General features: G+C 38.9%; 1 protein-coding gene across 6 annotated transcripts; it reads right to left on the bottom strand.

The window, feature by feature from the left end:
- Positions 1–475: 475 nt before the first annotated feature.
- On the bottom strand, positions 476–19440 carry stambpl1 (STAM binding protein-like 1). Of its 6 annotated transcripts, none has more exons than XM_044102040.1 (13): positions 19167–19439; positions 16690–16787; positions 8580–8797; positions 8415–8493; positions 8086–8181; positions 6493–6708; positions 5791–5938; positions 5471–5595; positions 5245–5382; positions 3191–3303; positions 3011–3110; positions 1153–1214; positions 476–1006 (listed from the first exon to the last, which is right to left on the bottom strand). In XM_044102040.1, the coding sequence occupies exons 2-13, from the start codon at positions 16762–16764 to the stop codon at positions 988–990; spliced, it is 1389 nt and encodes a 462-aa protein (XP_043957975.1). In that variant the 5' UTR covers positions 16765–16787; positions 19167–19439; the 3' UTR covers positions 476–987. The 6 variants fall into 6 exon arrangements, with proteins under 6 accessions (XP_043957975.1, XP_043957974.1, XP_043957973.1 ...); XM_044102039.1 differs by having other exon boundaries at positions 19181–19439; XM_044102038.1 differs by having other exon boundaries at positions 19217–19439.
- Between the last annotated feature and the right edge of the window lie 8439 nt (positions 19441–27879).

Here is a 27879-nt window from a genome sequence, read left to right as displayed (position 1 = left end):
TAAAGTCCATCATAAATAAAATCTATTATCATTACTTGTGTGTTGGTCGGGTAGGTATATGTAGAAATAATTGAAAATACTGTTTCTTCGGCAGTAAATAGTTTTACATTATTTAAGATTTTGCTGTTGACATAGGTGACCTGTGGACTAGGAGTTACCATGGTGTGAGCGGTACAGTCAGCCCAGAGTGATCAGCAGACTTGAGGTTTCTATGGTAACTAACTGATTAAAACATTAGGGCCTTATTTTGACTTTGCCACATCAAGAATGAACTATATTTATTCTTTCAGAACACTAACTGGATCAACTGAGTCGTTCATAAAGCTACAGTCGCTTTATGACTGTAGCTTACAGCATTGTTAAAGCCCTGAGTACTGTTTTCTGGCAGAGCTCTATGGGGTCTAATGCAACTGCAGCTAGCCTGTTAATGTGAGGTAAAACCATGAACACAAAAGGGAAACCGGTAGACTGACTATATGATCTTCAGTTATGAATTTGATGTTCTCATGTCTCACATGGAGGCAAAGTCTGAACAGATCAGATGCAGGATCAGAGTAAAAAACAAAACACAGTATTTTGAAAAAGTTTTGGTGTTTTTCCAACACCACTAAAGGGGAAAATCCCGTCTATTGTGTTTAAAACATCAGTGAAAAAAATAACATTTCACAGCAGATTCAGGAAATATATGTTCATATAAAGTCCATAGGGTTGCAGCATAATTTGTACTGTACGTTTCAATGTGAAGGCACTCAATCTTCTGATGATTTCTGATATTTTTTTAGGTACAGAAAACCCAGTCTACTGCATCACATACAAGAAGCAGAACAACAGAGATGTGGCACTGTGAGAGGAGCCGATAGGTTCACACAAACACTGAGGCAATGAGTTTACAGTTTCCTCTTTAGCACAAAAGCATGGCAGTAAACAGAAGGGCAGTGCTTTCTTTCTGTCATCTGAGGTCCAACAGGTTGAGCTTGTAGTCCCTGATCACCACGTGCTTACAGACCTGAGAAGACCAGAGGGGCCAGAGTTATGAAAGGCAGCAAGTTAGTCAAACTCCATTAAATCTACTTAGATTATAACTGATTTGAAAATATGCACGGATATTAATTCATCCATCTATTTTCTTCCACTTATCTGAGATCAGCTTACAAAGGTCGTGGCCTAACTAGGGAGGCCAAGACTTCTCTCTCCACCACCACTTGGGCCAGCTCCTGTGATGAATCCAATGCATTCCCATAAGAAACTTATTCTCTCCAGTGTCTTGGAGAGACTAAGATTTCTCTAGGTTTCCTCTTGGAGAGACGTGCCTGGAGCACCTGAACAAGGAGGGGTTCAGGAGGCATCCTAACAGCTGCCCGAGCCATCTTAACTGGCTTCTCTTGGCATGGAGAAGTGGTGGATCTACTCTAAAGTCCTGCTCACATGACAATAATCCAACAAGAATGGAATTTTTGTTCCATTTACATGAAGACGCTCATCTTTGTTTACACAGTAACAGTACACATCGAAAAAATGTAATGCCCTCGCCATGCCACTAATTGATGCTAGGTTCTTTGGAACTAAGTGCGCATGCGTTTATAAAAACCAAACAAACAAAAAAAAAACTGAAAGCCGTTGTTATGTCAATTGGCATTTCCCATCAAATACTGTTCCCTCAGTGTCTGAGGGAACACACACTATGTATGTGTTTGTGTGTCTGATGAGTGTGTAGTTGCAAAAAAGTGAAGAAAGTGGGACAACTTTGCAGAAACAAGTTGAGCTTTCATGGTATCTGAAGTTCTTTAGATAAGAGCGCTGAACAACGTGTGCTTGTTATAAGCGTTGAACAAGCATACACATGTTTTACTAGGTGGTGCGGAGCAACGAGGAGGGAACCTCCTCGTTGGTTCCCTCCTCGTTGCTGGGGGAACCGTATCTGATGGGGAAACATGAACTGTTGCAACATCTGTTCATTGTCGGTAGTTTCTTCTGCTGTGGATTGCAGGAAGCAGTTATGTTGTCATACTATGCATAAGCTAGGGATTCCATGACAGGAAAGATCAATTTATTCTGTTTACAAAGACAATGGACACTGATACGTTTTAGAACCATTACACTCTGGAGCCCGTTCTCAAACTGTGCCGTTGTCAGAGAAAACATTCACTATTTTCATGTAAATATACAGTGCAAACTCAACAAAACTCTTCCATTTTCATCAGAAATTGTTGTCATGTAAACAAGGGCCTAAGTCCCTCTGGCTAACCGATAGCAACTACACTCAAAGATAGGGTTAGAAACTGGGGTGAGAAATCCTATTTCTAAGGGAGAGATCAGACACCCTGCAGAGAAAACTCATTTTGTTCACTTGTATCCATCTCATTCTTTCAGTCATGACAGTCATTCAGTCATTGACTCATGCCCATAGATGAGGGTAGGAACATAGATCAATTGCTAAATTGAGAGCTTCTGCCATTTGACTCTGCTCTCTCTTCACTGCAACAGGCTAAGAGACTTAAATTCCTCTTCTTGGAGTAGGACCTCTTCCCTAACCTGGAGAAGGCACATTTTTCCAGCTCAAAATGATAACCTCTGATTCAGAGACCGATCCTCGTCGTTGTTGATATCTATGTTCAAAAGTGGGTTGTACATTTACTTGAGTAATTTATTGTAAAACAAACAAACAAACAAAAACTGAGTAGCTTTACTGCACTGTACTTTTTTCTTTTACGTGAGTAATATTACTATCGCTACTCATTCTTTTGTGTGTTGATTTTGCATTTAAATAAATAAATCTATCAACAATCAACTGACAAACTGAAGTCCCCAAGTACAATCCTCAAGAGCTACTATCCTGGCCTCTGGTGAGACAGGTGAGAACAGGAATGCAACTAAAAGTTGAAGGCTAACAATAGCTGTGGAGGACTGCAATTGGAAACTCGTGAAAAAAAGGCTCGTCCTACTGAGACATAGGATGAAAATATTTAGCATATTTAACAAGATAAAGATAGAAACAAGAAGATTCTCTCACCGTGAACAGAGGAGGCTCCTTGGAGTGGGGATGGAAACCTTTTTGTCTGCATCCAGAAACTTCCAACATGCCCGCACCAGTGAGTCTGAACACACCCATACTGAAATACACAACTAGGGTCAGCGAGGAGGCTAAAAAGTCTCATAGGAAATGATGTCCAAAGAGTTAGCATACACATACTCATTGTGTTTTGGAGCACAAACGATGGCCAGCGCCTCCGGAAGCATCAGCTGGTAGGAACAGTGAGTGTGGAGGTCCACACTGGACAGGAATGCAGTCTGGGAGGGATGGGTCTGAGTGCACAGGTCAACTATTAGTCACAGGAACTACAACACAAGTCAGAGGATAGAGAAACAACAGAACCACAGCATCTCCAAATGTCACAAAGGTTACACCTCATCCATCCAACAGCCAAAAATGTCCTCTGCTTTGACTCAACAATTTTAGACTCTACTGACACAAAGCCTCTGTCCCTGGGTATGGATATGAATTGGTGGCATATATCTTTGAGATATTATATTGCATCATATTGATATCGGCATGCTTTTGCAATGATTTTTAATCAAACATGAATTAAAAGGACACTATGCTGAAGGGGAGGAATCGGTGTTTGTTTTTACTACAAACACTGATTTCAGGGTGGTGTCACTAAACCACTTGATAGCGGTCAATCAAAGCAGGGTTGTTGTGCATCAGATTGCAGTAGAAATTAAAGCTCTGGCTTCAAATACATCAGTTTTTAAGACCAAAAATACTGTTATCGAAAGATGAAGGTATATCCATGTTAACTTATGCTGCACTTGCATTAATTGTAAATACCTCTATCTGTAAAACTATTGATAAAATGCTCTACAAATTTATTTGAAAGAATAAAACAAATTACATCAAAGATTCTGTGCTTGTAAACCATATGGACTGTGGTGACCTAAACTGCTTAGATTTCTCATCCCTAAATCACAATTTAGAACAAAGTTTAGGTCACAAATATTTTTTTTAAACTTGGAGGCCTTTCACTTTTACTTAATTCTAACTATAATATAGGGAAAAAAAAAAACTAAAACTAGCCAATTGTCAAACAGATGCTCCTTGGTCTTTAATTTGCAAACATTCTTTCTCCCCTCTCACGTTTCTCATCTGGAATAACCTTAATATTCTTTACAAAAATCAATCACAGCCAATAATAAATACAGAGATGATGCACTCTGGAACTCAAGAGGCTGGGCCAGATCAGGTCTGTGATGAAGGTTCTTCACAAACAGGTACTGGAAACGGAAGAGGAGTATTTGGGAAATTTGGACCCATTTTATTAATGTGGGTTGTCAGTTTGGATAAGGCTTCCAAATAGAAATTTGGACCCATCTCAGGTCCAATAGAAATTTGAACCTGAGATGGGTCCAAATTTCTACTGTATTTCTACTGTACAAAACATGAATGAGCCCAAGACAAGATGTGAAAAAAGTCAAAATAATGTTTGTTTGGCAGTGATCGTGGCATGAATATGAGGCAACATTCTTCCTCAATTCAATAATGAATTTTCTCCGGCAGAAAAACACTCCGGGGCACAAAACAGAAAACGGAAGAGGAGGAAGGATAAGGATGTTGGAGAGACTGTAGGTAAGTATTGTCAGTGTGTCAACAAGAAAGTTGTAAATATTCGGGTTAGCTTAAGCTAGCCTAAAATAAGTTATCTTATTTTAGTTGTCTCCGCCCCGTATGGAACCAATACGGGACGCGATTTATTCCATATTGCTACCAATGTCTGATAGATACACCTATCACACACATCTCAGCAATAAGTGTAATAATAATGACCAAAACAAAACACAGGAAATAGTAAGGTCAGCTAAATTGTTGTTGCGGGACCCCAATCAATCCCACAAATCAACACTGACATAAACACAGATTATTACAAAATTAATAACTGAAAACTACAAATCACTGACTTTGAAGCTTTTTATACAATTGCAGAAAGAGACAACTATGCCTCTGTTCCTATCTCTGGCCCACTCTCACTCCTCTCACCTCTTGCTGGACCACATGTGCTGTTGCCAGAGTAATACAAGCTGATGCAAATGAAGAGGAAGCAGAGGGAAAAACTGAGGTCTTTTGAAAAGTCAGAGCGGAGTGGGTGTGGGCTGTGAGAGGACACTTAGAGCTCTGTATAAGAACCTATGGTTAATAAGAACAGAACAACAAAATACTTTCGAAAGTGCTGTATTAATGTGTCGTCATACATGAATCCACCCCACTGTCAGCAGGTTCTGCTGGTCCTGGAATCCAAACAGCTCCTCCACATTCTCCATGTCACAGAAATCCGGTCCAGCTGATTGTTTTGGGATCACCACATGAGTCAGCACAAATTCGTTATGGGTCTGAGAGATACATACATTCAGAGAGAACCTTTATAGGTTTTGTTTTCTTGCTTTGTTGAACATTTTTCCTTGCTACCCAAAAACTCACCAACCGTCCACAGAGGACACCGCAGGTTTCTATTCCTCTGGCCGTGTTGGAATCGGCCAGCAGGAGGAACCGATGCGTCAAATCTCTGGGAATCACCACCCGCCTCAGACCCTCCACCCTCTGATCTGCACAGATGAAATAAACTCACACTGAAGCCTTAGAACTCTGTTTATGATAACATGTTTGAGATTTGCACTGCAATTCCTTAGGAACAAACACCAAAGGTTTGAGAACTCCCTCTGAGTCTGACCCAGCTTGGCTTCAGACAGATTTAATTAGCAGTGGGAGCAGAAAAACCATGTGCAGCTGCGTGTACTCACTGTGTATTCCTGCTAACGCGGCAACTGGTTGGGTCACAGTCACAGACCTGTTTCTGTTTGGGTCCACCCTCTGAGAATATACTCTGCTTTTGATCGACTGCTTAGACAAACAGCAGCCATCTGAGACCTCAGGCACTTTGGTCTGCACCTGCAGGAAACCACACACAGCATCACCATGTACTACAGACACATAGTGTAATACAGAGTAATATACGATGCCATACGGACCCCTACAAAGTACCACTCAGAATACTACAAAGGGTACAACACATAGTACTGCAGAGTACTACAGAGAATTGTGTATTACTAAACTACTGCAATGTGTTTTCCATTTCTAAAAAGGTACTGTACAGTAATAGAGAACACTACACACATAGTACTAGACTACCACAGGCTAATACAAAGTATCTTAGAGTATTACTAAGTACTACACAGTAAAGCAGTTCTACTGAGTACTAAACAGTATTAATGAGTACAACAAAATACCAGATGATATTTTATAGTACTAAACAAAAGGAAAACATTCCTACACATATTACTATACAGCTACAGTATAATAGAGTACTAAATATATATTGCAGAGAATTATACATTGTTAAAAAAACCCAACTATATAGTACTTAAGACTAACGAGTACAAGACAGTACAACAGAGTACCAGACACTACTTCACTATGGCGCATAATAAGTAGTGATGCAGCACCTTCAGCGCTGCCTCCTCTCCTCTCTTGTTAGCCAGCTCCTGACGCCTCAGCTGATCCTCAAAGTAGCGAAACTGTTCTGACTCTATCTGCATCCGTCGCAGTGCTGCTACTCGCTGCTTCTCCTCCTCCAGCAGCAAGAGGCGCTGCCTGTCCTCGTCCAGCAAAGAGAGCTGCTGCAGGTGCTGACCACACCCATCCACCACCATGGCCTGGCCCTGAAGAAACCGTTGGATCAGACTGGTGTGTTCTGAATGCAAATAGTAGAAGTCTCCTCCTCACTGATAAATAGTTTTATGTTTACAGACACAGGAGATCCATTATTGATCCAATAAACCAGTAGATGCAACACTATCTGATTACCATCACTAATTAACAGGTCACATTTAGTCTCCATGTAGAGGACATTACCCACGATCGTACCCAGTGACAGGTGGTCAGGGGAGGCCTGTCATCGTGAAAAAATATATAATGATAAGATAACTTATATTGCTGTTTTCACCCTGTGGTTTGCAATATAAATTATTTATTTTTCATTTAGCTTAACCAATTTAGATTTTATTTTTCTTCCAAATTGCTGAATTTTCACAATTTCCCATTAAAATGCTCAGAAGTGCAGCTGGTGAGGTAGCAGTGAGCTGAGCTGAGCCTGGGATTGCCAACCTCTTGCTAACTGCACTGGAACATATACCTGTCTTTATGTCACTAATAAAATGGTTAAAAAACTATATGAACTAATTTTCCATAATTTAGCTTATATATATAATGTACAGTGTTTTTTGTCACCAGCTGCATGTGTAACGTGTTTCATGTACTGAAGAGCGACCATAAATGGTAGATTCGAGGTAAGGCAGGCAGTTTTCTTGCCTCATTGCAAGGTGTGCACTCATTGAGTAATTATTTATTTACTCAATAAATCATAATCTATAATCAATAGAGAGATGTGAAACACTGACAGATGTCTGAGGACAACTATGATCAAACTAGTTACCTTATCTGATTAACAAAATAAACACTTAAAGGGGCAGTATTATGTAAAAACTTTACATAATGTTATTCCCTCATCAAAATCATACCTCGAGTGTTGCCTTGATTTTTTTCATCCATGTTTGAGAAATCTTTTAATGTCCCACAGCAGACATTCAGCTGTGCAAAACGTTTAGTGGAACCAAGATTAGAGGACTGAGCTTCTACCTCACAGCTTCCCTCTCCGACGACTCCCCAGACTCCTTCCGATTAGCCAGAACCAATTAGCAAACACCTGGTGAAACTGTGCATCTGCTGAGCTCATTACATGAGCTACCTTTTAGCGTAACACTGGTAAAAATGTTGCTAAAGGGTTAATAGAAGACACTGCTGTTATAACTTCCTGAAAGTGGAATTTCAGAAAGAGCATGAGTTTTCAGAATTGGGCCTCCTTGAAATTTCAAGGTGTCAAAGTACAAAGTCATATATATATATATAACATTGTTATAACAAGTGAAGTTAACATAGTTAATTATGCTCTAAAATGGCAATATATGCCTGGAAAACACATAATACTTCCCCTTTAAACCTTGATCCAATCTGATTGCACCAAACACACACATACACACCTGCACTCTGAGGTACTCTGAGTGCTCCTTGCTGTATTTCTCCTGAAGACGTTTTTTCAGCGCCTCTTTCCGAGGAAAAGCGACTTCTTGGAGTTTCTGCAGATACAGAGAGTCAACATAAACCAAAACTACAAAAGGAGCCTGGATCAGTGTGTGGGTTGGAATGGAATTGTGGTGTAGTGATGGATCGGTCAGATCACTGTAATTTTGCCAAACCCCCTCCCCAAAATTGTTTTTAAGAAATTTTCTTGTTTATTGTCCCCCCCAACAATAACATGGGATTTCTTCCCTTGTTCCTCTAATAGAGTCTTAGGAGAAGATCTCACTACCTTCATGATGAGCTGCTTTTCTGGGATGGCCGAACACTGTGTGTAATCCCTGTGGTTTGGCAGCTTCTCCACAAACAGCCTGAACAAAGGAAGATTGAAATAAACTTCCTCCTAGTTAAAGACCATCCCTTGCACACAGGCATGCCCCCTGCAGGTGTTCCTCACGTGATGAGCTTGGTGTAGAGGACATATGCATTCTCCAGGCTGCCCTCCTCCAGGTAAACTGCTGCCATGCGCTCCATCTCCACTCCGGAGCGGAAGTAGCGTCTGGGTTCGATATCCTCATTAATCTCTATGCAACATCCCATTTTTGCCAGAGCTCGCACACGCTCTGCTGCTGTCAGCGTCACGTCAGTGTAGTCTGGTTCTGCTGCCAGCTTCTTCTATAAAACAGAAATCAAAAAGAAAGATTTAACCCTAATCAATAAAACTTTTACAGTCACCATGGTAACCATAACAACATCATGCACAGAGAAAAGAGTTACTGTTTGTGTTTGAATGGTACACTGAATAATTTGGACCATAAACACTGAGCTGAGCCGTGTTTCCGTCCAGATCCATTGAAAGCATGAATGCAGTGATTGTTCTTGAGTCCATTAAAGTGAAGAGAATGATGTGTCATTCATCCACACAGAGAGGGCCCTCAGAGTAGGAGACCCAATGGTTTAAATGATCAAACATGTATGTTAAAAACGGGGCATCGAAGAGGAAGAAATAAAGTCATGAAGCAATTGTTTTTCAGGGTTGAAACGGCTGCTGGCTATGCTGTCCAGCTTTTGAATTGGTTTCTCCCACAAGAAAAACAATTAGAAAAATTCAAGGTTTAAATAAAAGATAGGCTTATGTATAAAAATACTCAAACCTACCATAGCTAGCAAACTTAAACTAGCTTACAGTGTAACTAACTCCCAAATTAAAGGTGTTTTTTTTGCTGATAAACTGTCTAAATTGGTTATTTAAGGTATTTTACTAAATTGACTTACATCATGTTGTAATGTTATTCCCTCATCAAAAACATACTTGGAGTGCTCTTTTGATTCCTTCAAGCATGGCTGGCTGCAGGAGCATAGCTACTTAGGATCCACCCGTTCAAATAGGAAGACTGTGAACTACCAGATCTATCTGTTATTGATCAACCAGAGACTCAGCCAATATTGACAAGACATCCTGTAACTGTGACAAAAAGCGATGAAACTTAAATTATAACTTAGAACAGGGGTTTTCAAAGTATGAAAGGGTGAGCCCCCCTCCAAGGAGCCCAATGCCTGCTGCGCCTCCCCCCCACCCCCCTCGCGGAGGGGGGTGGAGTTGTAAAAACTCCGCCTTCAGCCCCCGCTCTGGCCAAAACCAGTGATGGCATAGTTACTTTGAAAAAGTAACTTTAATCGGACTACTGATTACTCCTTGAAAAAGTAACTTAGTTATATTACTGATTACTTGACTTGGAAAGTAACTAAGTTACACTAAAAGTAACTTTTTAGTTACTTTCAGCAGCTGCTAACAACAACGCTCTGCCTCCTGTGAAAATCACATTGAGCTTTGCCAATACTTAATTGTAAGTTATTTTATAATGGTAACATTAACAATGTGTCTCCACTGATAAGGTTGAACTGAAGAGGAGATTGTACAAAAATAAAAAACATGAGTAATTTGTGTGGTCCACTGTTGTCTGGAAAACTCTGAAGGATTTTAAAGCCCCCCTCCCCCCAGCCTCCAGATTCTGCGTTACGCCCCTGAGTTTGATGTCGCAGCGCACAGAGCTCCTCCTGCAGCTCCACAGCTCAGATGGCTGCGACACTTACCGTAATATTAATAATTATAACGGTGCTAACTTGCCATTATAACTATTGCCAACTACGGACACGTTTATTCGTGGCTGTTTTCACGTTTATTGCGCTGTTCATATTGGTCTCGATGTTTGCAGTTTTCTGGAGCGCAACGCGAAGCTCAACGTCATTCAGAGGTAATAAATTAACTTGACATTAACAAAGACACAGCGGGACGGATCATCCGGGAAATGATGAACAGGGAGAGACTGAATAAAACTACCTTAATGACGGACAAATTCTGGGATTTATTGAGTCTCTGCTTATTTCCAAGCCCAAATGAGTAACTTCACGTTCAAAAACGAGCCCAAAAAGGCGCAACTCACGCTCATTAAACTTGCAAGCAACTTTTAAAAGATGAAGCCCAAAGCCGCTTATAATAATCGGATTGGCGACAGAAACTCAAAAATAGTTCCAGTTTTTCCACCAACAAAATGCGCATCTCCCTCCATTGTTTACATTTCTGTTGCATAGAGACGTCGGTCACTCGACAAGACGAGTAGAGGAAATACGATTAAATAACAAAAGAAGATAGTAACGCAAAAAGGATTTTGATAAGTAACTGTAGTCTGACTACTGGATTTGAAATAGCAACGCGTTAGATTACTGGTTACTGAAGAAAGTGGTCCGACGTCAGTAACGTTACTGACATCACTGGCCAAAACATCCTCTAAGGTGGGAAACATTTCCACTGATCCCCGCTCCACACGCGCACCCCACAGTACCAACTTTCTCCTAAATCCACAGAGTTGATCGTGTGCGTAAAAGACGTTTCTCTCACATCAGTAGACAGCAAGCAGATAGCTTTTCCGGTTTACTTTTTCCCTCGCACCGCGCCTCCCCTAAAGTGCTCTGGCGCCCCCCAGGGGAGGCGCGCCTCACACTTTGAAAACCGCCGACTTAGAACATATAACATATACAGGTATTTTCCTACCAGAGGGGAAAACACACTAGATTTGGTTTGCACCAATATCAAGAAGGTCTTCAGAGCAGCTCCACTGCCCCATCTTGGCTCGTCAGTTCATCTTTCAGTTATGCTTATCCCAGAATACCAGCTGCTGCTCTCCAGACAAAAGCCTATAATAAAGAAGGTGAAAATGTACCCTCAGGGAGCTGTGTCTGCACTGCAGGACTGTTTGGAATGCACAAACTGCAGCATGTATGCAGCATCTGTGTCAGACTACATCCAGTGGTGTATGGAGAAGGTTACAGCAACAGTCAATGTTGTCAATGTTGGTCTGTCACTGATTATAAAGCTACATCTTTCCATGACAAGATGACATTAACTGCCTTAAAGAGCTGAACAACTTCTTTGGAAGGTTTGAAGCCTTAAATAAAACCCCTGTGAGGAAAGCTACCCCTCACCCTGATGAACAGGCCCTAAAGTTTGAAACATCTGCTGTGCAAAAGTCCCTGACATTGACACACAGAAAGCTGCTGGTCCTGACAACATTCTAGCAAGGCTGATCAGAGTGTGCAGACCAGCTCACCCATGTTCTCACAGACATCTTCAATACATCACTGTACCAGAAATTGTCCCTCATGTTTTAAGTCATATATAATTAGTGCCCAAGAAACAAACCATCATGTCTTAATGACTTTCGCCCCGTAGCGCTAACATTTACTATCATGAAGTGCTTCGAGGGGGTGGTTAAGGACCACATCATTTCCATACTGCCTCCATCATTTGACCCATTCCAGTAAGCATACAAGCCTAATCGCTCCACTGAGAATGCCATCTCCACTGCTCTTCATCTGAGCCTGGTACACTTGGAGAAGAACACCTACGTGCAGACACTGTTTTTGGACTTCAGCTCAGCATGTAATACAATCATTCCCAACAATCTGGTATGCAAGTTGGTCCCCTTGGGCCTCAACACTATCGTATGCATCTGGCTGCTGGAGTTCCTCACTGTCCGTGTGGGTAATAACACCTCTAGTGTCATTTCTTTGAACACTGGCTCCTGCAGTGTGCATAGTCCTGAGGCCCCTGCCATTTACTCTGATGGCCCACGACTGTCGTCCGAGGTTTAACACCAACCACATCATGAAATATGCAGACGATACAACTATTCTGGGCCTCATTCAGGATAACAGTCAAGTGGATTACAGAAAAGAGGTACATCTTGTGGACTGCTGTAGAATAAACAACATGCTCCTTGACATCAACAAGACAAGAGATCATTGTCGACTCCAGGAGGTCTCGACTCAAACACACACCACTCCTCATCAACGACAGAGCAATTGAAAAACAAACAGAAATCGTTCCGGAAAGTGAAGTAAACTTGAAAAACTAGAATAATGTGGTTGTACAAATGTGCACACTCTTTCACAACTGGAGATGTGGCTGTGTTCAGATTTAACCAATTATTTTGAAGCTCATGGTAAATTGGAGTCAGCACACACCTGTCACCAATTAAAGTGATCAAACCAAGATAAAGTTCAGCTGTTCTAGCTTGCTTTTCTTGACATTTTTGTAGCCACATCTTCCTGCATAAGCCATAGTCTGCAGACAGCTTCCAAAGCATCAGAGGGATCTCAATATTCAAAGATAAGTCAGGGGAAGGCTACAAAAGAATTTCCAAGGAACTAAATATACCAGGAAACACAGTTGAGACTGTCATCATCAAGTGGAGAAAATATGGTACGACAGTGACATTACCAAGAACAGGATGTCTGTTCAAAATTGATAAGACAAGAAGAAAAACTAAAGGAGCTGCTGGAATTTCTGGCAAATTCTGGCTGTCACAACAATGTCCAGTCTTCTTCATATGTCTGAGCTACAGGTTCAGGTGGCAAGACAGAAGCCTTATCTTACAAAGAAAAACATTCAAGCCGGCTTAATTTTGCAAAAGGACATCTGAAATCTCTCAAACACATGTGATAAAATGTGTTATGGTCTGATGAAACCAAGGTAGAATTTTTGGACACAATTCCAAAAGGTATATTTGCCATAAAAACACTGCTCATCACCAAAAGAACACCATACCTACAGTGAAGCATGGCGATGGCAGCATCATGCTCTCAGGATATTTTTCTTCAGCTTGAACTGGGGCTTTAATCAAGGTGAACAGTACCAAATACCAGTAGTGTTGGGACAAAACCTTTGGCCTTCTGTTAGAAAGCTGAAGATGAAGAGAAACTTCATCTTTCAGCATGACAATGACCCAAAGAACATATCTAAATCAAGAAAAGAATGGCTCCACCAAAATAAGGCTGAGGCTTTGGCATGGCCCAGCCAGAGTTCAGACCTGAATCCCATCGAACATCAGTGGGTGAGTTGAAGAGGGCTGTCCAGAGGCGATGCCCTCGCTATCTGTTAGATTTGGAGCAGTTTTGCAAAAAAGACTGGGCAAACATTGTTACATAAAGATGTGCCATGCTCCTATACAAAAAGACTGAGTGTTGTAATAAAAGCCAAAGGTGTTGCAACAAAGTATGAGTTTAGGGGTGTGCATATTTATGCAACTAGTTTATTTTAAGTTTTTTATTTTATATTTTTTCCCTTTAAAAGGATCCATGATTAATTGCCACAATATATTGTATTTGAGAAATGTTTATTTTAGATGTAAAAACAATATAGTAATAATACTGCATTGTGATAAAATAATGTCACACGAGTGTCACCATGTTGTTCACACTGCAATGCATTCTGGGTAAATGATGTCTAAATGTCCAACTGTGCTAGCTCCATCTAGCAAATACAATGATGAGTAACGTATTTAAGCCTTTTTGAATTTAACCACCGCGCTGAAATTGATGTGAATGTAGATCTCACAAGAGTTAATGAATATGAGTATGGGGGAATTTTTCTGCCATAAATCAAGAGCACACATTTTCAGCCTCAAAGCAATTCAGCAATTTTCACTCTCTAGCCAGTGGCAGCAGGGTTTAGGCGTTTTGTGGATAAAAACTGTTGGCACTGCATTTGTTTTTGTTTGGTGAAGGTAACGATCACCTGTTAGAGACTTCATCAGTTTTGCTTGTACAAATTACTTCTGTAGAAAAATGTTAGAGCACAAACGTAGGTCTTTCGGAAGTTGTGTTCGGCTCCAGCTCTTTCCCACTGTGCTCTTCTTTTTTTTCTGGAAATGATCCAGATTCACCTCTTTGTTTCTTTTTTTTAACTACAGCCAACAGTGACGCAGTGTGGCATTATCTAAAATTGCACCAGTCAAACGCAATATGATAAACAACTCAGGTGAAGTTAGAGTTCCTGTGTTTACTATAGATTCCAGTTCAAAATGGAACAAAACACATCATCAACCGAAAGCGTGAAAAACTTGTGACCCCAAGAATGAAAAATAAAACAAAAGATACACATTTTTTGAAGTGATTATGAGTTTTGCTGCATCACAAACAGCAATTTTTTAGCTAGGAAAAATTCAACATATTTAGGCTAACATGTACAACTAATCCTGTATGCCTGCTTGTTTTTCAATTGATGATAGATAATATCAAAGATGGAAAATGTTGTCAAATTATTTGTCTGCTGTCATTTTTTTTAAATCATGAAAACCTGGTATCTGAACAGGGGTATGTGGACTTTTTATATCCTCCTCATATACTAGGGTGACCAAACGTCCGTATTTCCCGGGACATGTCCGTATTTCACGTCCTGTCCCAGGCGTCCAGGGTTATTTTTAGAAAGTGAGGAAATGTCCTGTTTTTTGCAGGACCCAGTCCAACGTGTCGTGGAGTCCCCCCCCCCCCCTACCTCCCCCCTCCCGGTCCTGGTTTTCCCAAATGAAAATATGGTCACCCTATCATATACACTTATCAGTCATTTCATTGGGTACACCTGTCCAACTGCTCATTACCTCAAATGTCGAATCAGCCAATTACATGGCAACAACTCAATGCAGGGTTTCCCTCAGAAAACCTGCTAAGCCCGGTGGTGGGGCCACCGACAGTCCATCGTGTTTTTGTATTAAAAGATGTTAAGTAGACAGGAAATGTAAAAGTATTCCTGGGTAATTATGTGAAGACATCGCCAGTGAAATGCTATTTAAACCCTCAACTAGTCTTAAAAATAACAAATCAAAATATACAATTAAAATAAATAGCAATTATTTGCACTTCTGTTTAATCCAAATTAAGTCCATAAGGTTCCCCAGGGCTTCAGGGGCCCAATAAATGCTAATATTTTAACACAGACCAGAGATATATAAATGTAACATTTGTTTATTGAGATGATCAATGCTGCTAAATTTGATTTAGTAGTTTCAGTATACATAAATTAAATTGTTTAACATTTATATGTAAGATTTTAAGGAGCTGGAAAATTTACTTTGTAAAAGTTCAAAGAACAATATTCATAGTTAAATTGCTTTGTTACCATAGCTACAATCTGATGCTATGAGTTTAATCTTTGAGTTTGAGCTCTGTTTGTTCACAAATACAAATTAGTAAACTGCGATGATAACTTATTGCTTTTTAGGTTGGCCAATTAAACTACTCCATCTCTCCCAGATATCACTAAATCTGACACAGAAGCTGTTAGAGGTGCTGATGTTTTTAGCAGCAAGAGGGGCCCCTAAGTCAAATTCTACTCCAGACCTCACACAGCCTTAGATCGGCCCTGCATGAATCCGCTGGCAGAGATGCGCAACAAACGGGAGATTTAATTCAATACTGCTAGTGTGGCTTTAGTAGCTCTTCCATTTCGTGTCTGTTTTTAACAAGGGGACACAGAAACTATTTTGGTTGGTCCAGTTTATGGGACGAGTTTCTCAGATCTTCGTACATTAACTCTGTCTGACTAAGTGGACAAAGCATTTGATATGGTTTGATGCATCGTGTAAACGGAAAAAAATAAATAAATAAATAAATAATAATAGTATAAAATCAGCGTGATGAGTGACTGCGAGGCGAGCACGAAAGTTCCTCACCGAGCTGAACCTGCATGATGAGGATAGCCTGGTTCATTAACCACGATTTAAAAAAAAATACATTATTTTCCTAAAAACATAAACAAGACAGGCGGTGGGGCTAGTAAAGCATGGCGGCCAACTGAGAATCAGAATGAGGAAGAAAAGTGATTTCAGTGACTTTGAAGGTGAAACTTCTAACAATAAATATTTATAGAAATATAAGCCAGACAAAAAATATCTTTTGAGAGCATTTATCTATACATCTTCCCAGGCATTCCCTACCTGTTGGCAGTCAATGCTGGGGGAATAGGTAAATGTGAAGTAATGTAAATGATCAGCCTTTGCGAACACTTCCAGGCAGTTTAGAAGGTTTGGGAATAAACTTTGAAAATTGTTTTTTTGGAATCCAGACTTCAAACACTCAAATGGCCATATATTCTACATTTATTTATTTTTATTTCCATGTCATTGGAAAGCTTTTAGAATCTGTAAATAACTCAAAACTCCACTGAGAAGACTTGTTCCTACTTTTGCTGTGGCCAGTCACAAATATCAGCACACACAAAAGTAACTCACCAGAGAATTTAAACTTAAAGCCTGATCCATGCCAAGTTGGTGTGTCAGCAGTTGGCCCGTAGTTGGTTTGCTCATCAGCCACTGCCCATGATGCTTCACTGCAGGACAGCCAGAAACAATTTATCAACAAAGATGTTAGGATGGAAAGTGATCTTACAACCAGCCATGTCATCACACATCTGAGTAAAGCTAGCCTTCAACATTTTTCAAATCTGACAAAAAGTCTATGTGTTATTTTTTAGCTAGCATTTTAAAATAAATTTAGTTTTATGTGTAAAGTGTTCAAAGGTAAACCTGGACAATCCCAGCCACCCCCAGTACATTGTCATCAGCAGACAGGAAATCAGATTCAGTGGAAGACAGCTCTGCGACAGGCTGGCGACCTGTCCAGAGTGAACCCCGCCTCTTGCCCGGAACGCAGCTGGAGATAGGCACCAGCAACCCTACCGACCCCATTAGGGACGAAGGGTGTACAGACAATGGATGGATGGATGGAAGACAGCTTCTTCCAACATGCAGGACCAACAGACTGAGGAACTCCTTTGTGCCTCGTGCAGTTAAACTGTTTAAATCCTCCCTGAGGTGGGGAGAGGGTTAACAGGAGTGCAACAGAAACAAATGGACTTAGGACTGATCTGTTAATGTAAGCGTAAGTATTTAATGTATATCTAAGACTGCCATATGGGAGATAGAATGATAATTCCACCAAGGAAAAATCCTAAATGGATTTTTAATACGGTTATATCTAAATCTACCAAATCTGACAGTGATGTTTACATACATATGCACATATAATATACAACACATTTATTATCTGATATATCAGCGCTGATTTCCTTAACTTTCTGGGATTGGTGATTGGCCGATACGTACATGTGAAGCCAATCTTATCTACCCATCTTATCTACCTCAGCAAACGTTTAAAAATTAGCCACTGTCCTCTTTTCCAGAGAGAGATTGATAGACCAGACCACCAGGTCAGGTCTGCATGTTTACAGTTAACAATAGTGACCCCGCTGTTACCAACTCAGTAACCTTTTTGCAATATTCAGCAACATTTCAGACAAAAAAAATTGGCATTAGCCAAAATCATAATCGGCTGGTCAGGCATTTTTTTAAAGATCGGCAATCGGCGATCGACCAGAAAACTACAATCGGTGCAGCCCAACTTAAAGGCTTCATGGGTTTAGTGCCCTTATAGTGGCACACACCTACATTCATTTTAAAAATGCTAGGCAAGCCACATTTTGGCATCCAAAGATGGCTCGTGTAGTCTTGGGAAAAGGAAAACATCAATTCAATCTATGACATATGAGCTGGACTGTTAGAAACCTTCAATGAGGAAACTGTTATCTGGGCATTTGAATAGGCATATTGTATTGTTCTATTGTTGATGGAATACATGACATTCTTTGATTAAATTAATTTCTCTTAAGTGTACTATATAGCTAAAGATTTTATTTATAGGAGTTTTTCTCACCAGAGAATGTGGACCCATACTGAGCCTTCAAATCAATTTTAATTGGACAATTTTCATATAACTTAGAAGTTTAAGATGTTTATTTTAGATACATAAATGATCAGCAGCAAACAACATATCTCTATCTACAACTTAGAGTATCTCATTAATATACAGTATTAATGCAGCAGCCATGTAGCCTGATGGAAAACATTCTGCTAGACAATGTCAAACAGTGAGATGCTTTAATTATTATTATCAAATGTTATCAAACACACCATTTTGAAGTTATTAGCAGCTCCACAAATTTTTCTGAAAAACTATTATGCTACCAAGGCACATTAAAACATACCTTTGTCTTGGCTTTTTTTATATTCCTCCTCTTTCTTTTCTTTCTCCCTGAAGGATTCAGTCTTTTTTGCAAAATTGTTTTGATAACTTATCTTCCACAGGAGCTTTGGAGGTTTGGATGCGCTCTGCAGGGCAGCTCATATTTCCATGCACCTACCGTGGCCACCAGGGGCCCCCAAAAGCAATTTATTTATTATCCATTTTCTCCATATAAGAAAGATTTCTAAATACACGATCAAATATATATTATAGTTTTAAAAAATCACAACTTTATAATGAAGTCGTGTGTTTTGGTTAATATAATCACATAGAAATATTTACTAAAAATAATTAAAAATCAGTTAGGCGGTCGTGTAGTTTGCGTATGCCTTGGGCCGGCCCTGTTTACAGTGACACATGTTAAAACTGGCCTCAAATGTTAATTATCGCGTTAAGAACGGAATATTTTAAAAAAGGGTCCAATGGTTTATTTTTCTGGTTTCTTTGTCTCAGACCACAACAAACATATTGAGACATCTGTTGGAGGAATCACATGGAGACCGATCAATCAGTCAATCAATCAACAGGTGGCGGCCAGCTGTGATGTTTGAGGGGAGCAGATTTTTGCACTAGATCTGGTTTAAAGGATTCATAAAAATAGTATAATCGGCAGCTCGTAGATAGATACCAACTGAGATTCACCCGGTTCAGCTCTAGCGGACTCCAGCACAGATTTACCGGGTGCTGCTCGCTCATCTGTCCGAACCCTGTCTGCATCCCAACACCCCTCTGGTCCAGCAGAGAGGGGTGTGACGACAGCCGGTGTTGAAGACGAGGAGGATCGGGTTCGGCAGCAAAATGAAACAGGTGGAAAATGGCTGAAAGCTCCGGATGCTGCTGCAGACTGATGGAGGCAACAAAGATCGTCTTTAAGCTATAACGACCCACAGCCTCCTTTTTTTGTCACACGCCCACACAGACCATGAGTTCTGTGCACATGCGCTGTGTATTAATAGAGATAGGATAGGTTGTAAGATAACTCACTCTGTTTTGCATGCTAAGGAACAAACCAAGTCAATTCAGGGACTGGTTTACTTTGGTCGTCTACGGAAGCGTATTGCTATCAAGGAGGGAAAAAATAGAGCGCTATTGTAACATGACACTTATCTTGTATAAATGTGATAACATGTTATATAAACTTCATAGTTATCTTGTATAAACCTGATACGTATCTTGAATATAGCCTACCTGATAGTTATCTTGTATAAACGTGATACATATAAACATGACCATTTGATTGTCCAGTAGATGGCGGTAATGTGCTTTTTGTGCAGGCATAAAGAAGGCTAGAACAGTGGCTAACAGGAGTTGGTCACGTTTTCCTTCATGCTCGGTCTAAAACATGGAGAGATGCTGATGCTGCTTCGCATTGTGGTTGAAACCATTAGTATGCGCACTCTGAGCAGGATCCTAAACAGAATGCCACTGCACAGAAGGAAACGTCAGTCCAGAGCCGTGCAGAGACCTATGGAGGGGCAGGGGCACAAATTTTAAAAAATGGGCACATTGAACAAAAACTCAGTACAACAACATAGCAACAACCCATATTAATCAAGAATCTAATTGGATCCTACTATATCATTGCCATCATGCAGGGAAATGCAAAGCAAATATAATCTACATTTTCCCCAACAGGTATAAAGTTGCTGTTTCTGCTGCTGACAATACTGGAGGTCTGAGTTGATCTGAGACTGTAGCTGTTAAATAGACCAGAGGAGAGAAGGTCTCTGGTTATAAAGTTATGAAATAAGCTAATTTGCTTCCATTTTACTAATTAAGCCCTAATAATATCTATTGAACCTCTAGAACAACCTGGCTGCAGACTGATTTATAGATCCAAAAAATCTCAAAGGGGTTTGTTGTTAGCAACTCTGAGACCTAGAATTATAAGACTGGAATATCAAGGCAAATAAAACTCAGTAGCTGCTGGTAGGGGCCGTTCAGGAGCCTCCAGACGTTCAGGGGCCTCCAGACACTCAGGGGCCCTTAGAAATTGTAAGACAGGCTAGATCTAAACCTGTAGCATCATTTATAGAGAATGACAATGTTACTAAATTTTATTTAATGCATTCAGCTGAGAAAAATAAATAGTACATAGGATTTAATTAGGACGTTTACTTTGTAGAAGTTTAAAGAATCATCTTGATAGTTTGATTGTTGTTACCATGGCTACAATATGGTGTAATCTTTGTCTTTGAATTAGGTTTGTTCACAAATACATCACAGCAAATAACCAATAATCAGAGATTGATTTTAAAGTCTGCCAATAAACCTGGTCTCCCTTCCACAGGCTTCATCTTATTGATATTTAAACATGTTAGTGACGCGGAGGTTCTATAGGACGGTTCTGCAGGGAGGGGGGATCTGTCTAAGGACCCATATTACCTTGGACCGGCTCTGCATGAGCAGCTGCTGCGATGCGCATCTCTGGAATCTTCCTGGAATCTACCTGGAATCGACCTGGAATCCCCCGGTGGCCCCTGTCAGTCCGCCGATGCTTTGGAGACATTTTGATTCATTTCATTGTGGCATGTTTGGCTTTTTTCTGCGATTCTATTTATTGCTACAATATTTTCTCTGATGTTTATTTTGTGAATTCGGCCCCGAGATTCGGCCCAAATGCTCTGGGCCGAATCTTCCTTTTACATTTGAGGTTCTGCAATAACTTCTACAGCCGCGAACCTCCAGCCCAGATCCCGTCAGCAGCGGCTTTAAACCGTCTGGTAGAAACGTTAAGGAGAAGCAGAGCAAACAGTCAGCAGGTGGTACCGGGTGGTACCGGGGCTTTGAGCTGCGTTGCGACTTGCGGTGGACCGACTTAAGTCAGACGTTTTCTCTTCAGCTGAAGCATTTCTGTTTAGGGGCGAGGCGGGTTTTGTCCCGCTATTGCAAGGACGATTATAAAAATATACAGTTTTTTTAACGTCAACATAGAACCTACGTTTTTATTCACAAACCAATGTATAAAAAATATTCTTGCCCATAATTTGATAGTTAGAGGACACAGATCCGCCCTCCTCCTTACCATGGACCCGGTGTGTGAACAACATGGAGGCTCTGAGAGTCATTATTATTGAGGGCAGCCAGAATAGTTTATTTTGCTAACCTATATTTAGCTAGATATTATTGCTGAGGGGCACAAACAGGCCTTCTGACATACAGATTAAAATTTTGAAAAAAAAAAAAAAAATAAATAAATTCAAAAAGGGCACTAGGGGCATCACGGATAAAAAGGGCAGGGACTCAAACCCCAGCACCACAATCAAATTTCAGCATAATTGGCTTAATATAACTTGGAAATGCTGAGAAACAGTAAATCTGGTTGTTTGAATCTGGAAGCAGTTCAAAATTTTGAGTTTTAAGCTTTTTTACTGTTAATGACCAAAAACGCTTTATCTCAGCGAGAGAAGCCAAAAATCAATGGACAGTTTGTGAAATTTCAGCACCACAATCAAATTTCAGCATAATTTGCTTTAGTATAGCTTGGAAATGCTGAGAAACAGTAAATCTGGTTGTTTGAAGCTGGAAGCCGTTCAAAATTTTGAGTTTTAAGCTTTTTTACTGTTAATGACCAAAAACGCTTTATCTCAGCGAGAGAAGCCAAAAATGGACAGTTTGTGAAATTTCAGCACCACAATCAAATATCAGCATAATTTGCTTAATATAACTTGGAAATGCTGAGAAACAGTAAATCTGGTTGTTTGAAGCTGGAAGCAGTTCAAAATTTTGAGTTTTAAGCTTTTTTACTGTTAGTGACCAAAAACGCTTTATCTCGAGAGAAGCCAAAAATGGACAGTTTGTGAAATTTCAGCACCACAATCAAATTTCAGCATAATTTGCTTAATATAACTTGGAAATGCTGAGAAACAGTAAATCTGGTTGTTTGAAGCTGGAAGCCGTTCAAAATTTTGAGTTTTAAGCTTTTTTACTGTTAGTGACCAAAAACGCTTTATCTCAGCGAGAGAAGCCAAAAATGGACAGTTTGTGAAATTTCAGCACCACAATCAAATTTCAGCATAATTTGCTTAATATAACTTGGAAATGCTGAGAAACAGTAAATCTGGTTGTTTGAAGCTGGAAGCAGTTCAAAATTTTGAGTTTTAAGCTTTTTTACTGTTAGTGACCAAAAACGCTTTATCTCAGCGAGAGAAGCCAAAAATGGACAGTTGTGAAATTTCAGCACCACAATCAAATTTCAGCATAATTTGCTTAATATAACTTGGAAATGCTGAGAAACAGTAAATCTGGTTGTTTGAAGCTGGAAGCAGTTCAAAATTTTGAGTTTTAAGCTTTATTACTGTTAGTGTCCAAAAACGCTTTATCTCAGCGAGAGAAGCCAAAAATGGACAGTTTGTGAAATTTCAGCACCACAATCAAATTTCAGCATAATTTGCTTAATATAACTTGGAAATGCTGAGAAACAGTAAATCTGGTTGTTTGAAGCTGGAAGCAGTTCAAAATTTTGAGTTTTAAGCTTTTTTACTGTTAGTGACCAAAAAACGCTTTATCTCAGCGAGAGAAGCCAAAAATGGACAGTTTGAAATTTCAGCACCACAATCAAATTTCAGCAAAATTTGCTTAATATAACTTGGAAATGCTGAGAAACAGTAAATCTGGTTGTTTGAAGCTGGAAGCAGTTCAAAATTTTGAGTTTTAAGCCTTTTTACTGTTAGTAACCAAAAATCGCTTTATCACAGAGAGAGAAGCCAAAAATGGACAGTTTGTGAAATTTCAGCACCACAATCAAATTTCAGCATAATTTGCTTAATATAACTTGGAAATGCTGAGAAACAGTAAATCTGGTTGTTTGAAGCTGGAAGCAGTTCAAAATTTTGAGTTTTAAGCTTTTTTTTAATTTCAGCACCACAATCAATGGACAGTTTGTGAAATTTCAGCACCACAATCAAATTTCAGCATAATTTGCTTAATATAACTTGGAAATGCTGAGAAACAGTAAATCTGGTTGTTTGAAGCTGGAAGCAGTTCAAAATTTTGAGTTTTAAGCTTTTTGACTGTTAGTGACCAAAAACGCTTTATCTCAGCGAGAGAAGCCAAAAATGGACAGTTTGTGAAATTTTAGCACCACAATCAAATTTCAGCATAATTTGCTTAATATAACTTGGAAATGCTGAGAAACAGTAAATCTGGTTGTTTGAAGCTGGAAGCAGTTCAAAATTTTGAGTTTTAAGCTTTTTTACTGTTAGTGACCAAAAGCGCTTTATCTCAGCGAGAGAAGCCAAAAATGGACAGTTTGTGAAATTTCAGCACCACAATCAAATTTCAGCATAATTTGCTTAATATAACTTGGAAATGCTGAGAAACAGTAAATCTGGTTGTTTGAAGCTGGAAGCAGTTCAAAATTTTGAGTTTTAAGCTTTTTTACTGCTAGTGACCAAAAACGCTTTATCTCAGCGAGAGAAGCCAAAAATGGACAGTTTGTGAAATTTCAGCACCACAATCAAATTTCAGCATAATTTGCTTAATATAACTTGGAAATGCTGAGAAACAGTAAATCTGGTTGTTTGAAGCTGGAACCAGTTCAAAATTTTGAGTTTTAAGCTTTTTTTAATTTCAGAAATTTCAGCACCACAATCAATGGACAGTTTGTGAAATTTCAGCACCACAATCAAATTTCAGCATAATTTGCTTAATATAACTTGGAAATGCTGAGAAACAGTAAATCTGGTTGTTTGAAGCTGGAAGCAGTTCAAAATTTTGAGTTTTAAGCTTTTTTACTGTTAGTGGCCAAAAACGCTTTATCTCAGCGAGAAGCCAAAAATGGACAGTTTGTGAAATTTCAGCACCACAATCAAATTTCAGCATAATTTGCTTAATATAACTTGGAAATGCTGAGAAACAGTAAATCTGGTTGTTTGAAGCTGGAAGCAGTTCAAAATTTTGAGTTTTAAGCTTTTTACTGTTAGTGACCAAAAACCTTTATCTCAGCGAGAAGCCAAAAATGGACAGTTTGTGAAATTTCAGCACCACAATCAAATTTCAGCATAATTTGCTTAATATAACTTGGAAATGCTGAGAAACAGTAAATCTGGTTGTTTGAAGCTGGAAGCAGTTCAAAATTTTGAGTTTTAAGCTTTTTTACTGCTTGTGACCTAAAACGCTTTATCTCAGCGAGAGAAGCCAAAAATGGACAGTTTGTGAAATTTCAGCACCACAATCAAATTTCAGCATAATTTGCTTAATATAACTTGGAAATGCTGAGAAACAGTAAATCTGGTTGTTTGAAGCTGGAACAGTTCAAAATTTTGAGTTTTAAGCTTTTTTTTTATTTCAGAAATTTCAGCACCACAATCAATGTTTATCTCAGCGAGAGAAGACAGTTTGTGAAATTTCAGCACCACAATCAAATTTCAGCATAATTTGCTTAATATAACTTGGAAATGCTGAGAAACAGTAAATCTGGTTGTTTGAAGCTGGAAGCAGTTCAAAATTTTGAGTTTTAAGCTTTTTCACTGTTAGTGACCAAAACGCTTTATCTCAGCGGAGAAGCAAAAATGGACAGTTTGTGAAATTTCAGCACCACAATCAAATTTCAGCATAATTTGCTTAATATAACTTGGAAATGCTGAGAAACAGTAAATCTGGTTGTTTGAAGCTGGAAGCAGTTCAAAATTTTGAGTTTTAAGCTTTTTACTGTTAGTGCCCAAAGACCTTTATCTCAGCGAGAGAAGCCAAAAATGGACAGTTTGTGAAATTTCAGCACCACAATCAAATTTCAGCATAATTTGCTTAATATAACTTGGAAATGCTGAGAAACAGTAAATCTGGTTGTTTGAAGCTGGAAGCAGTTCAAAATTTTGAGTTTTAAGCTTTTTTTAATTTCAGAAATTTCAGCACCACAATCAATGGACAGTTTGTGAAATTTCAGCACCACAATCAAATTTCAGCATAATTTGCTTAATATAACTTGGAAATGCTGAGAAACAGTAAATCTGGTTGTTTGAAGCTGGAAGCAGTTCAAAATTTTGAGTTTTAAGCTTTTTTACTGTTAGTGACCAAAAACCTTTATCTCAGCGAGAGAAGCCAAAAATGGACAGTTTGTGAAATTTCAGCACCACAATCAAATTTCAGCATAATTTGCTTAATATAACTTGGAAATGCTGAGAAACAGTAAATCTGGTTGTTTGAAGCTGGAAGCAGTTCAAAATTTTGAGTTTTAAGCTTTTTTTTTAATTTCAGGAATTTCAGCACCACAATCAATGGACAGTTTGTGAAATTTCAGCACCACAATCAAATTTCAGCATAATTTGCTTAATATAACTTGGAAATGCTGAGAAACAGTAAATCTGGTTGTTTGAAGCTGGAAGCAGTTCAAAATTTTGAGTTTTAAGCTTTTTTTAATTTCAGAAATTTCAGCACCACAATCAATGGACAGTTTGTGAAATTTCAGCACCACAATCAAATTTCAGCATAATTTGCTTAATATAACTTGGACATGCTGAGAAACAGTAAATCTGGTTGTTTGAAGCTGGAAGCAGTTCAAAATTTTGAGTTTTAAGCTTTTTTACTGTTAGTGACCAAAAACTCTTTATCTCAGCGAGAGAAGCCAAAAATGGACAGTTTGTGAAATTTCAGCACCACAATCAAATTTCAGCATAATTTGCTTAATATAACTTGGAAATGCTGAGAAACAGTAAATCTGGTTGTTTGAAGCTGGAAGCAGTTCAAAATTTTGAGTTTTAAGCTTTTTTACTGTTAGTGACCAAAAACCTTTATCTCAGCGAGAGAAGCCAAAAATGGACAGTTTGTGACACTTCAGCACCACAATCAAATTTCAGCATAATTTGCTTAATATAACTTGGAAATGCTGAGAAACAGTAAATCTGGTTGTTTGAAGCTGGAAGCAGTTCAAAATTTTGAGTTTTAAGCTTTTTTACTGTTAGGGGCCAAAAACGCTTTATCTCAGCGAGAGAAGCCAAAAATGGACAGTTTGTGAAATTTCAGCACCACAATCAAATTTCAGCATAATTTGCTTAATATAACTTGGAAATGCTGAGAAACAGTAAACCTGGTTGTTTGAAGCTGGAAGCAGTTCAAAATTTTGAGTTTTAAGCTTTTTTACTGTTAGTGACCAAAAACGCTTTATCTCAGCGAGAGAAGCCAAAAATGGACAGTTTGTGAAATTTCAGCACCACAATCAAATTTCAGCATAATTTGCTTAATATAACTTGGAAATGCTGAGAAACAGTAAATCTGGTTGTTTGAAGCTGGAAGCAGTTCAAAATTTTGAGTTTTAAGCTTTTTTTAATTTCAGGAATTTCAGCACCACAATCAATGGACAGTTTGTGAAATTTCAGCACCACAATCAAATTTCAGCATAATTTGCTTAATATAACTTGGAAATGCTGAGAAACAGTAAATCTGGCTGTTTGAAGCTGGAAGCAGTTCAAAATTTTGAGTTTTAAGCTTTTTTACTGTTAGTGACCAAAAACGCTTTATCTCAGCGAGAGAAGCCAAAAATGGACAGTTTGTGAAATTTCAGAACCACAATCAAATTTCAGCATAATTTGCTTAATATAACTTGGAAATGCTGAGAAACAGTAAACCTGGTTGTTTGAAGCTGGAAGCAGCTAAAAATTTTGAGTTTTAAGCTTTTTTACTGTTAGTGACCAAAAACGCTTTATCTCAGCGAGAGAAGCCAAAAATGGACAGTTTGTGAAATTTCAGCACCACAATCAAATTTCAGCATAATTTGCTTAATATAACTTGGAAATGCTGAGAAACAGTAAATCTGGTTGTTTGAAGCTGGAAGCAGTTCAAAATTTTGAGTTTTAAGCTTTTTTTAATTTCAGGAATTTCAGCACCACAATCAATGGACAGTTTGTGAAATTTCAGCACCACAATCAAATTTCAGCATAATTTGCTTAATATAACTTGGAAATGCTGAGAAACAGTAAATCTGGCTGTTTGAAGCTGGAAGCAGTTAAAAATTTTGAGTTTTAAGCTTTTTTACTGTTAGTGACCAAAAACGCTTTATCTCAGCGAGAGAAGCCAAAAATGGACAGTTTGTGAAATTTCAGAACCACAATCAAATTTCAGCATAATTTGCTTAATATAACTTGGAAATGCTGAGAAACAGTAAATCTGCTTGTTTGAAGCTGGAAGCAGTTCAAAATTTTGAGTTTTAAGCTTTTTTTAATTTCAGAAATTTCAGCACCACAATCAATGGACAGTTTGTGAAATTTCAGCACCACAATCAAATTTCAGCATAATTTGCTTAATATAACTTGGAAATGCTGAGAAACAGTAAATCTGGTTGTTTGAAGCTGGAAGCAGTTCAAAATTTTGAGTTTTAAGCTTTTTTTAATTTCAGGAATTTCAGC

The sequence above is a fragment of the Gambusia affinis genome, linkage group LG20 (genome assembly GCF_019740435.1).
Source record: "Gambusia affinis linkage group LG20, SWU_Gaff_1.0, whole genome shotgun sequence".
Classification (NCBI taxonomy): domain Eukaryota; kingdom Metazoa; phylum Chordata; class Actinopteri; order Cyprinodontiformes; family Poeciliidae; genus Gambusia; species Gambusia affinis.
This window is presented reverse-complemented; position numbering and strand designations above follow the sequence as displayed.

Coding starts and splice junctions, on each gene's coding strand:
- stambpl1 (XM_044102040.1), bottom strand. CDS start 16,764: ATGAGCAAACCAACTACGGGCCAACTGCTGACACACCAACTTGGCATG. Junction 8,798..16,689: donor CTTTAAGTTTAAATTCTCTG/GTGAGTTACTTT, acceptor TCTGTTTTATAG/AAGAAGCTGGCAGCAGAACC. Junction 6,709..8,085: donor CAGAGTACCTCAGAGTGCAG/GTGTGTATGTGT, acceptor CGGTTTCTTCAG/GGCCAGGCCATGGTGGTGGA.